Source organism: Saccostrea cucullata, unplaced genomic scaffold (assembly GCF_032062105.1).
Source record: "Saccostrea cucullata isolate Sc308-1 unplaced genomic scaffold, CSIRO_AGI_Scuc_v1 ctg5577, whole genome shotgun sequence".
In the NCBI taxonomy this organism is placed as follows: Eukaryota; Metazoa; Mollusca; class Bivalvia; order Ostreida; family Ostreidae; genus Saccostrea; species Saccostrea cuccullata.
This window is the reverse complement of record NW_026935140.1, coordinates 1-12,741: the sequence shown is the minus strand read 5'-3', so window position 1 is coordinate 12,741 and position 12,741 is coordinate 1. Positions and strand designations below refer to the sequence as shown.

The following is a 12,741-nucleotide window of genomic DNA, read 5'->3' as shown; positions in this document are numbered from 1 at the left end:
TTCATGGTCGACTGCAACGTTTTCATTGACAATTTTGGGGTTTACATCAAGATTGCTTTGAGATCAATGATATATTTCTTCGCAAAAAATGGCAAAGTAAAAAAGTTATTTTTCAAACGTACATTTTTATTTAAAGTTTTTAGCTGTAATGGTTATTTTTCATTAAATGTCAATTCAAAAGTCCCATCCGAGGACGTCAGATGCAATGAAAGTCGCGAGAAAATGACATTCTGACACTAGTAAATGCCCATATTGACTAATATAATACACCACATATTTTTAAATTTACAGTTTAAATTAAATCGCCAATGGAGATATTTATATTGAGGAGAGTTGTAGACGATTGTATAATTGACACTTGACCTTTCACTTGGTAAAACTTGCATTCATTTGTGGTTCCGGGGGCTTCAAGTTCCCATCTTTGACCTTCTACATGTATATCTTAACATAGTAGGATGTTGGTCTTGTGATACATAAATATGTACTTAAACTTCAAATAAAAATGAATCGCTATAGTTATGTTCAGTATATTTTTTAAATAATTAAACATCACACCAAGATCTCTGAAGAAAAACCTGAACATATCAAAAGTCAAAGAAGATTGAGGATGTATCATAAAAGATGTCTGTACTTTGGATTAACGTCCAGCTGGCACTCGGGACACGGGTAATCTCGAGTTAAAAACGGTTCATACCTAAAACAAACGCATGTTATAAACAGCAGATAATTATATGAAATGACAATATCAAATCATATTTAATGCACTACTCAGAAACTAAAGAATTCAATTGGTATTCATAATGCCATAAGATTGTATTACTTTTAATGTGCAAAGGAAACATCAAGTGAAATTTATTTCAACGAAATTAGTCAACAATAAGCAAAATGCTTAAACTATTATTGATAACATTACAATACAAGAGGCCCAGGGGCCACAGCGCTCACCTGAGCACATCGGGCTTGAATTTAACCCCCCCACCCCCCCAGGCGTTCATCATTTGAACAAACTAGAATCTACACTACCTGAGGATGATTCCATATAAATAACACTAATTGTAGCTTTGAAGTACTTTAAAAGAAGATTTTAAAAGGTTTCCATATATATCCCTTTGTAAAACTTGGGTGGGCCATTTTGGCCCCAAACTAGCCCCAGGGGTCATAATTTGAACAAACTTGAATCTACACTACCTGGGGATGATTCCACATGAATTTCACCTTTCCTGGCCCAGTGGTTCTTGAGAAGAAGATTTTTAAAGATTTTTCCTATATATTCCTATGTAAAACTTGGGTCGGCCATTTTGGCCCCACCTTGCCCCAAGGTCATCGTTTGAAAAAATTTGAATCTACACTACCTGAGGATGATTTCACATGAGTTGCACCTTTCCTGGCCCAGTGGTTCTTGAGAAGAAGATTTTTAAAGATTTTTCCTATATATTCCTATGTAAAACTTGGGTCGGCCATTTTGGCCCCACCCTTGCCCCGGGGGTCATGATTTGAACAAACTTGAATCTACACTACCTGAGGATGAATCCACATGAGTTTCATCTTTCCTGGCCCAGTGGTTCTTGAGAAGAAGATTTTTAAAGATTTTTCCTATATATTCCTATGTAAAACTTGGGTCGGCCATTTTGGCCCCACCCTTGCCCCGGGGGTCATGATTTGAACAAACTTGAATCTACACTACCTGAGGATGATTCCACATGAGTTTCACCTTTCCTGGCCCAGTGGTTCTTGAGAAGAAGATTTTTTTAAAAATGCCATTAATTTTCTCTAATTCATAATTATCTCCCCTTGGAAAAGGGTGTGGCCCTTCATTTGAACAAACTTGATTCCCCTTCACCCAAGGATACTTTGTGCCAAGTTTGGTTAAAATTGGCCCAGTGGTTCTTGAGAAGAAGATGAAAATGTGAAAAGTTAACGACGACGACAACGACGACGACAACGACTACGACAACGACAGACAACGGACAAATTTTGATCAGAAAAGCTCACATGAGCCTTCGGCTCAGGTGAGCTAATAAAGTCTTTCGAAATATGAATTTATTACCAGAAGTTAATTGCTAGATTCCTTCCCGCAGTGATGTTAGGAAAGGACTGAACTTCATGCCACCAAAAGGAGGGCAGGTATAGAACATCCCCTTCCTCTAGAGTACAGTTCAGGGGGTAGGTTTCTCCGAACAATGGAAATCTCTGCCAAAAGATTAATGGAACAGTTTTCAAAATATAAAAGTTATTAGTCAAGAATTGCAATCTAATCTTTTGTTTTTGCAAGTCAAAATTCATATAACAGACAGGAAAAGTACCCTAAAAACATGCCTTCTCTTTTGAGATAATCCAAGGACGTGTCTATTTTGTAAATAACCAACGAACTTGTTCACTTAGCTTTGATTTGATTGATTCGAACATAGATTGAAGTATATTTTATTGTCTTTGAATTCTCAGCTTAGGAACTGGCAACACTTCTTATTAATCCCTTTCCCTAAACGTACGTGAATTATTTTAAACATATCACCTGTAAATTATTTATACATGAACTTCTTTTTCACATCATTAACAATATGCATGTAAATTTTGTTAGTGGCTCTTTCACAAAAACAACATAAATTTGCATAAAATACCTCGAACATTAATGAAAATAATAAATATCCAAATTGCTCGTTGAACTGCCATCTAAGTGTCTTTGAATATTAACTCAATACGAAATTACGCATTTGTTCCAAGCATGCATCATACATGTATACTCACTGTATAATTAGGGTTCATGATGTCAACGGGAGAAAATGCTTGCACCGTATTGTCTAGCAAATATCGTCTTTGAAATGACTTCGACGTAAAATTATACGACATGCTAGCTTCCTGAATGTGACCCTCATATAATTGATGGTTGTTGTGTGGATCGAATAATATAACTTGCTTTCCTCCACTTATCTACAAATAGTAAAGTCTACAATTATTCTAATTAAGTAATAAAGGTTTTCTCACTTTTCCATAAATACATGTACTAATGAATAATAAATTAATACTTTAGATATTGTATTAAAATTCTCATTCATTATTTATTTATCATAAAAAAGAATCTTTATTTTTTTTTAAGAATATACTCATTTTACCTGGCAAAGAAAATTATCATATGGATCAAAATGCAATTTTCCAAGAGTTCTTCCGTCGCTAAGCCAAATGTTCAGCATCTCCCTTTCTAGGAGACCCTTAAAGAGAACCTCTTCTCGAATGTCTTTTTCCAGTTCTGGCAGATATCTGGGAATGGAAGCGTATTCTAAATATGCAGACATATTTACAATAGACCCATTAGAAATTCCATCCAAAATGTCCATAAAGACCGACAGATTTTTGCTTTCAGTAGCGGGTCGTACCATCACTAGATCAGGAGTAAGAATCTGATCTGCGCATGATCGAGGAAATTTAAATTTTTGGTAATTCTCCCAAATATTTATAGGTTCGATTCTTTCAAATTCACCCTGTGGTGTAAGTTGGAACATGATTTCTTGTCCGCCGTATTTTTCTCTCAGATATTTGTTTGACCATTTTGTAAATGCTGGCCAGTCTTTTAAAACTTCTTTGAAAATAACAGGCTTTGACTTTTTCAAATATTTGTGAAAGAAATCATCACGTGTTGGAAGTTGAATTCTTTCGCACTCGGGAAGTTTGGGGACACCATGAACATGCAAATTACGATCTGAATAACAGAAGTTGTCATTTTCAGAACACTTTTGCAAAAACACATCTTTAGACTGAACATTTGAAACACTTTTAACGTAAAACTTTGATTGCAGAATTTCCTCCCTGTAAAGACCTTGTTTGGACAGACCACCAGTAGCATGAAGATACGTATTGCAACCCTGATTTATAAATTGTATCAACTCTTCAATGTTGTATACATTTCTAAGAACAAGTGGAGCGATACTTTGAGGTTGCGCAGTTGGGTATATTTCCGTTCTGTCCTTGGTAATTTTTTCGAACAACACTATATCCCCAATATTAATAGCAACATCATGTTTTCCAGTAACTTCACTTCCGTCGGGCCAGGCATCATTTATATCAATAAATCCAACCAAGATTCCATGTTTATTGCTAAGCAATAAGTTTCTTATATATTGAAATTGTTTATACTCTTTAGATGGATCGTGTTCAACAACAGTGCACCCATCAGTCACAAAAGCGACTATGCATGAAGTCCTTGCTCGCCTTAGAACAAAATCTAGCGAGAAACATCCTGATAATGCATACACATACGGAATGAGATACAATAGACACAATAATTTAAATGTGTCCTCAACGAATGGCAATTTTTCGAATCTACGTATCATTTGGAACCAAGGTAAACTTCTGCATAAATTCAGTTAAGCAATTCCAAATTGTTTTTGAATACAAGGTAAGGTCCTGATTATTGACTTTTTAATGATTTTTATTTAAAATATGGACAAGTTCCTGTTTAGCTAGAAAAGATCAGAGAGTCTACTGTGAATTTAGCACACCTGTTATTGAATGTGTACATTCTCAGAGAAACTGAAAATAAAGCTACTGCATTATATTAAATCCTACTCTCAAGATCAATTAGATATTTAAACACTTAAAACAATTGATAAATAATAAAAAATAATCAATTTATTTAAAAATGAAGATTGAGATATCTGAGACAATTAAATGTAATTCTAATACTAGTACATGTATATCATAATAAATGTCTGTATTGTGGGTTTACATCAAGCTGACATTCTGGGCAAGGGAATTCTCTCACTAGAAATGGATCATACCTGTAAAAAAACAAAATACATGGCTACTTTTCTCGATCAAAGAAATATCGATATTTTTCAAATGCTCAATTTCATATATAAACTTCTCAAATTAAATAAGTGATTTTCAAAAGTTTAACTGGTACCTCAAGCTAGCTTTCTATTTTGATTTATGATCATATCAGCTACCTTAATATTTCTCTATTAAAGGCCCACAGATGGAAAAGGTCACTCTAGTGTCACAATGTATGTGTGAACTCTGTTTTTGTTTCTTTTTTGTTTTTGTTTTTGTTTTTGTTTGTTTTTTTTTTTGGTTGATACAAGGAACATGTAGCTCCCATATAATTTTATCAAATTATAATGTTGCTTCTTTAGAAGTTTGTTTGCAGGCTCCACCCAATGTTCACTATTTCTTTATTGTTGTGACGGACAACATTGACCAAAACAGATAGCAATTGGTTAGTTAGTTACACAAGAATCTCTGATGATATAACAGAGCAAATTTTTGAAAATAATGAAAGAAAAAGTGAGCAAGCTCATTCCCCACGCTCGCCCAAAACTTAAAGTGCTGAAAATCCCGGAAAAAATAAAGGAATTGGAATTTCCCGCTTATATGCAAATCTAAACATTGTTTCCTAAATATCTGCAAAGTTTCATAAAATTCTGTGCAGCGGTTTATGAGATGTTGCGCTGACAAACTGTTCATCTCTTTTCAAGATATCCCCAAAAATCTAAGTTGAAAAGTGCGGAAATTCCCGGAAAAAATAAAGGAATTGGAATTTCCTGGTAATTTGCAAATCTACAAATTGTGTCCTAAATATCTGCAAAGTTTGATGAAATTCTGTGCATTGGTTTATGAGGAGTTGTGCTGACAAACTGTTCATCTCTATAATCAAGATATGGCCAAAAAATCTAAGTTTTTAGTGTGGAAATTCCTGGAAAAAAAAAGGAATTGGAATTTCCTGGTAATATGCACATCTACATATTGTTTCCTAATTATCTGCAAAGTTTGACGAAATTCTGTGCAGTGGTTTAAGAGGAGTTACGCTGACAAACTGTTCATCTATATATTCAAGGTATGGCCAAAAACCAAAGTTGAAGAGTGTGGAAATTCCCGGAAAAAATAAAAGAATCGGAATTTCCTGGTAAAATGCACATCTACACATTGTACCCTAAATATCTGCTAAGTTTGACAAAATTCTGTGCAGTGGTTTATGAGGAGTTGCGCTCACAAACTGTTCATCTCTATATTCAAGGTAGGGCCAAAACCCTAAGTTAAAAAATGCAGAAATTCCTGGGAAAAATATAAGAATAAAAATTTTCTGGTAATATGCACATCTACATATTGTGTCCTAAATATCTGCAAAGTTTGACGAAATTCTGTGTAGGGGTTTATGAGGAGTGGCGCTGACAAAAAATAAGGACTGACGGACTGACTGACTGACTGACACTCTGACAGACGGGTCAAAAACATTATACCTCACGCAAATTGTTCCATGGGGTATAACAAATGCATTTGGAGTTACGAAAAAAAATTACTATTTTAATCAATCTGGAATCAAGCTAAGGGAAAAATCAGGTGGTCATGGTTCTTACAAAACATTGGAGCTGAGAATAATTCTGACCACTTTTTTCAATACTACCAAGATACACTGTAATTGCAGAGATTTAACAAAATGTGCCCTTACTGGTGACTGGCCCTATTTCTCAATCACCTTTCCTTTATTAAAGGAAGACTGGCAAATCATTTGAATAAATGTGAATTCTAGAAAAGTAATTGAGCTAGAAAGAAATACCCAGTAGCTAACAGCTAGACCAACAGATGAACACAAAATGCATATAGAATATACATGTAATCCTTGAAATTTCTGCAGATGGGCATAAAAAAGCAAAGCAACTGACAGGTATCAATCATATGGCTTGGTGTATTGCATTCTTTTACAATTTCCTCTAGGTGGTCAGATCATCATTGGAAAGATAAAGGCAGTAGATGGTTAGTCTACAGAATTACCAAAAGAGAGACAACTTCAGAGAAGTTACATGTACTTTTATTATCAAAGTAATCCTGCCTACTAACATTAATTATTGTAAAAATCTTTGAAAGAAAATAACCTACCAAAAGTTGATGGCAAGGTTTCTTCCTGCTGTTTTGTTGGGAAAGGACTGGACTTCATGCCACCAAAATGAAGGCATGTACAGAATGTCGCCTTCTTCTATTGTGCAGTTCATGGGGTAAGTTTCTCCAAACAGTGGAAACCTCTGTCAAAGGAAAATCAAAGCTTATTATCAAATAGGCATTTTTTCTAAATTTTTAGAAAAAGTGTCTAAGTAGTAATAATAATAATAATAATGATTGTTTTTATAAATCGCTTTTCTAGCATAAATGCTACTCAAAGCGCTTTACAATACATTATTAACCCAGCAGACCTTAACAATCCAGAATCTTTCTCAGTGCAAGCTGCCGTTATCAGCGCTAGAACATTAACATTCTGACAATATCTTTCACTGTCTACAATCAAATATCAGAAGTCATACACAGTCATCCTTTTATTTTGACACTAAATAAAAATCAATTTTTCAATCCCAGAGGAATTTAATTAAGTTTCATAGATTTTTTTTGCTAAATATATTTACAGAATAATCTGGATTCTGGATGTCAACAGGGGACATAACCATGGACGTGCTTTCCAGTAGATGGCGACGGTGGAATGTATTGGGAGGTCTGATCGTAGGACAGGATTGCCTCTGGAATGTGTCCCTCGTACATCTGATGATTGTTGTGAGGATCAAACAAAATCACCTGCTTTTTTCCACTTATCTGAAAAGGATGCAGATACCACATTGATGTTATACAAATGTTAATTGGTTTATAAATAAATTACACAATAGCATTTTCTAAACTTCTTCGAAATATGACAACTAAATATGTTGAATGTGAACATCTTTGTAATATCGTTTAACTTACTGTACCTGGCAAAGTAGATTGTCAAATTGATCAAAATGCAGCTTTCCCCAAAGTTATTCCATCACTTAGCCATATATTTAGATGTTTTCTCTTTAGGAGCCCTTTGAATAGTAAATCTTCTCTTATATCCTCCTCTAGTACTGCAGGTGATCGGGAATGGAGGAATACTCCAGATATGCCGACATATCATTAATAGTCCCATTGGATACTCCTTCAACATATCCATGAAATTTGAGAAATTCAATGTCTCTTAGTGGCCGGTCTAACAACTACTAAGTCAGGAAAGGGCAACTGATCTTCTACTGATTTGGGAATCTCAAACTTTTCGTGATTTTCCCACATATATCGTGGCTCAACTCCTTCGTATTCACCCAAGGGTGTCAACTTGATATGGACATCATTTTTCCCAAATTTATCTCGGAAATATCTGTTTGTCCACTTTGTAAAAGCTGGCCAGTCTCTTAAAACATTTTTGAATATCACTGGCTTTGATATTTTTACATAATTATGGAAAAAGTCATCCTTGGAAGGAAAATCTATTCTCTCGCACTCTGGAATTTTCAGGTTTATTGTTGTGAACATGAAAATTATGATTGTCTGATAAACAGGGTTAATCTATAACTTTACAATTCTGATTCACTGGTTGAAACACATCTTTTGATTGCACGTCTGAAATATTTTGAACATAAAATCTTGTTCTGTGGATTTCCTCTTTATGTAGCCCCTCAATAGAAAAACATCCCCAGTTGGTGACATGTAGGTATGACATCCATCATTGACAAAGTCTATTAGAGTTGTCAGTCCATTCACACCATTAAAAATAAGCGGGACCAAGCTCTTCTGAGATGGAGATGGCAGTAGACATGTTAAATCCTCGGGACTTTCTTAAAATAAGACAATTTTTCCTGCCTCTACCCCTTCACCGTGAAATTGTTTCCCGTCGGGCCACTTACTATTTATGTCAATATACCCCACTAGAATTCCTAAATCTTTACGTATCAATAACTGTTTAAGGTCAGAAAATTGGGAATTGTCATAAATTTGATTATCAATTTCACAACTGTTAGTCACGAGAGCAACAATACAAGTTGAATGTGCAGTTTCGAGGACAGATTCAGGAGAAAGACAGCTTGATAGTGCGTGAACACAACATAATATGAAGCAAAAGATGTTTGCCCAAAAATTAACCTTCAATTTCCTTAATCTAACGCTTTCTTTTCCCATGTCTAGCTTCTACATTTCACAACGACAGATTCGTGAGAAATTTCCGGCTGTTGTGGTTTGCGTATTTTATGTTCATCGATCCCGAGGCAATTAAAAAAAAAGTTGAATGTTATACATGTAAATGACTTACTAAAAAGTTGTTGTAAATCGAACATATTTTATTCTCAAAACTTTTAAACTTAGCCTTGAGTCATGACATTTTTAGAACGCTTAAAGGTTCTGGTTGTATTGCTCCCCTTTGATACATTACAGTTTTATCATGCTTTATCTTTTCAGAATGGAACATCAATAACCAATTTACAAAGCATGTTTACAAAAGGGAAAAGCGTTAGATGTTTAACTTAACTGATGTCCCCAATATACTGTTAACAATCATTTTTAGACTCTCGGTTTAAAATTTGTACGTGTACACTGTACAACAGTAGGAAAACATGTAAACTCAACTTAAAGATAGAATTCGAAGATGCAGAAAATAAATCCCTTAGAAAAATAATGTTTTATTCATTTTTACTTTATTTTACAAACATTTTGATTAAAATGAAAAATTTAAACCTTGTATATAGTAACATAAAACAATAACTATTCAAAAAAAAAAATAAATGAAAATTGTGTTTAAAAAGAATTACATGAATTTATTTATATTAGCACAGTGTCTGTCTGTTATTTAAAATGTTAATAAGCTAAATGTAAACTGTCAAGATAAATAAGTAGGATAGATAAGCACAATTATTTTTTGGAACGCATTGTAAAGTAATTTGTCAGCATCAGCACTCCCGACGCCATGAAAAATATTTCCTGCAATCACAACACATCCATAGGACCAAGTGATTCCTTCTCTGACGGATGCCCCGTATACAATTGCGGACAGCAGAATGCTTCCAGCTGAAAATTAATTTTTGAAAAATTCCAAAATATTATGAGAAACGTTTAAAGCAAGAATATAATTATATTATTAACTTTTTAACACAGAATATTTCAAAGTTTTGAATAAAGTTTACTCCGTCTTAAAAGCACTAAGCCCCACCCCCACCTTCTGCGCTAAATAATTGTAACATGTTCTTTATTATTCTCACCCTTTACTTTTCTTCGTTTAATCAAATTAATCTATTAATATAATAACTTCTAATTGATTATTCTATGAAACATCTCTTACCTGTAACAAAGCAAGACAACAGCGCCAAAAATAAATTCTTTTGCTGTCAGAGAATCTGGACACAGAAAGATTCAGAATGACAAGAAATGTGGCGAATAGAGATGCTCCAAGGGCAATAATCTCAAAAACCCTCACAACTTGTAGCCAATCTACAATAGACAAAGGGGATTAATACTGAAACTTGTGGAAATTAAGTAAAAAAAAAATGAAATTCGAAAAGAATTTGTTAAAACAGTTACATGTAATACTGAGTTAAAAAAAACGAATTATTTAGTAAATCAAGTTCCTTGTTGAACTGCATGACAAAACAAGGCCCTTTATATTACATGTGAATAAAAAGTTCTTAAGTTCGTTTTTTATTTAATAGATTTCTGTTTCAGTTTGGAAAGGGGGGGGGTTAAAAAGTTTCGGTTACCTCTTCCAACAATGTTGATATCAGAACAAATTCCATTGACACACCTCCTCCATATTCCTCGTCAAAACCTTGGATCACTATATCAATGTCTTTTATACAACATCCTCTGTGTATTTAAAATGGAGAGATCGCCAGTATGGGTAACAAAATCCCAGCAGATGAAGAAGAAATCCTGTCACTTCTAATACAAGATACAATCGAGTGAAAATGTCCGATTTAATTCTACAAATCCGCCATTTCTTAAAGGGTCAACAACAAAATCTATTTCGGCGTTACAGAAAAAAACATGTCCGTTGTTTCGAGTTGTCAGCGATATGTCATTTATGCATCATGAGGGAAGTCAAGTCATAAGTAAAGTAATTTAGCATATCCTGAGGGCGTTTATAGAAAGGACATAGACAAAGAAATGACAGTGCGGTTTATAGACTCGGGATGATAATCCCTATATAAAACAATTAGAAAATATATTCCTATTAATTTTTAACCTGTGCCTTATGTTTCATCAAAATTTGTGATAATTAATGAAGGAAATAAATAAAATACACCCACTCATGTTCATAGCAAAGCAATGAAAAATTGGTTTCTATCAATGATGCATAATCCATTTGAAAAACATTAAAAAAGTTTATTAGAAGTTTATTAACGTTTTTTTTTGTCATTGAAATAGTTCTTTACAATTTTGCAACAAAAAATTTCGACATCAAAGTTGCAGCTCAAATTGATTTAAAAGCTTGAACTGTGTCAGCAGGCAGGCATGGAAAAATTCTAAATTTCTGTTAGAATCAAACGTTTAATGTAAACTAAGACCTTTCCTTGATATTAAATGTAGCCATGACCCTCTCAATTTACAAATGTACATGTCTTGTGCTTATACATAAGATTGCCAAGTAATCCATCTTGTACACGACGGCTAGCCATTATAAATAATTTACAAAAAGAGCAGACATAGTTGATTGACGAACATTGAAGTAATAATGATCTATAAATAATTTTTGTGTGAAATGTTCAAGTTAGTGTATAAAAGACAATAATTCTGTAACATAGTCATGAAAAACTTTCTGGTTGATTTAAAAAAAATTAAAAATGAACAACGAATAAGTAAAACATGGATACTTGATTTTTTTTCAGTTTTCATGTATTCTTTTTTTTTCTCAATTAATTATATTCATAATAATCAGAAGAAAACTGATTGAAAATAAGACAATGTTGTAATCGTTCATTTCAATAGATTTTAGTAAATAAGTTACTTGCTTTCTGTTTCTCATAATATTATTATTGCACATGTAATTCCACCCCCTTTTCATTTTTCAAAAATAAATTCAAAAATAAAACTTTTCTTTCCTTCCCCAGAACAATACAAAGAGGTTAAGCCACAAGGTCACAGCGGATGAATCAGCGGAGTATAATCGTCTCGTTTTCAATTATTAGATATTTTACCTACCGCTTAATACATGTACAATGTATATTAGGTTTCACAATATGGAGGAAATCAAAAATACCCCAATCGTCTCATTTTCAATGGTAAATGTTTTCTCCTCATCTACATGTAAATGTATTAGGTTTCATGATATAAAGGAATTATAAATTAATACTTCATGTATATACGTAGATAGTTATGGTTTACAAGAGGATGCCAGTTGTTGACAGCGTTGTGTTTGATATTGAAATTCATTCCACTTTCCATTAAATCAAAAGTTAACGTTAAAATACATTTGATTTTTTTTATTCTCTCTGTTCCACTCTATGGCCTAAATGGTATTTAGACAGTTATTATGTTCCCCAAACGAAGTTGGGGAACATATTGTTTTTACTCCGTTTCTTATTATTATTATTATCCCAAAACGAAGTTGGGGAACATATTGTTTTTAATTTGTCTTTATTAAGGTCTTCCGTTTCAGACGGAAGACCTTATAGTGATTCTACTGTTTTCCTCTGAGGTCTTCCGTTTCAGACGGAAGACCTTATAGTGATTGACTGTTCTAGGTCTTCCGTTTCAGACGGAAGACCTTATAGTGATTCTACTGTTTTTTCTTATTATTATTCTTATTATTATTTTTTTCCCCAAATCTTGTCGGCAGGATTTCTCAGAGATGGCTGGGCGGATTTTCCTGAAATTTTCAGGGATGATAGAGAATGAAAATACCCCGAGACGTTTTTTTCATTTTTTCAAAATTCACTTCCGGTCGTCAGATATGTCCGATTTCCGCTTTTTTCAAAAATATTTAATCCGAGT

General features: G+C 33.6%; 1 protein-coding gene and 2 pseudogenes across 1 annotated transcript; all 3 read right to left on the bottom strand.

The window, feature by feature from the left end:
* Positions 1-469: 469 nt before the first annotated feature.
* LOC134242005 (jmjC domain-containing protein E-like) lies at positions 470-4,334 on the bottom strand. The gene is made up of 4 exons (XM_062724013.1): positions 3,111-4,334; positions 2,746-2,928; positions 2,048-2,190; positions 470-694 (listed from the first exon to the last, which is right to left on the bottom strand). The coding sequence occupies exons 1-4, from the start codon at positions 4,323-4,325 to the stop codon at positions 613-615; spliced, it is 1,623 nt and encodes a 540-aa protein (XP_062579997.1). The 5' UTR covers positions 4,326-4,334; the 3' UTR covers positions 470-612.
* A 269-nt stretch (positions 4,335-4,603) lies between these two features.
* LOC134242004 (jmjC domain-containing protein E-like) lies at positions 4,604-8,993 on the bottom strand (annotated as a pseudogene).
* A 505-nt stretch (positions 8,994-9,498) lies between these two features.
* On the bottom strand, positions 9,499-10,730 carry LOC134242003 (uncharacterized; annotated as a pseudogene).
* Between the last annotated feature and the right edge of the window lie 2,011 nt (positions 10,731-12,741).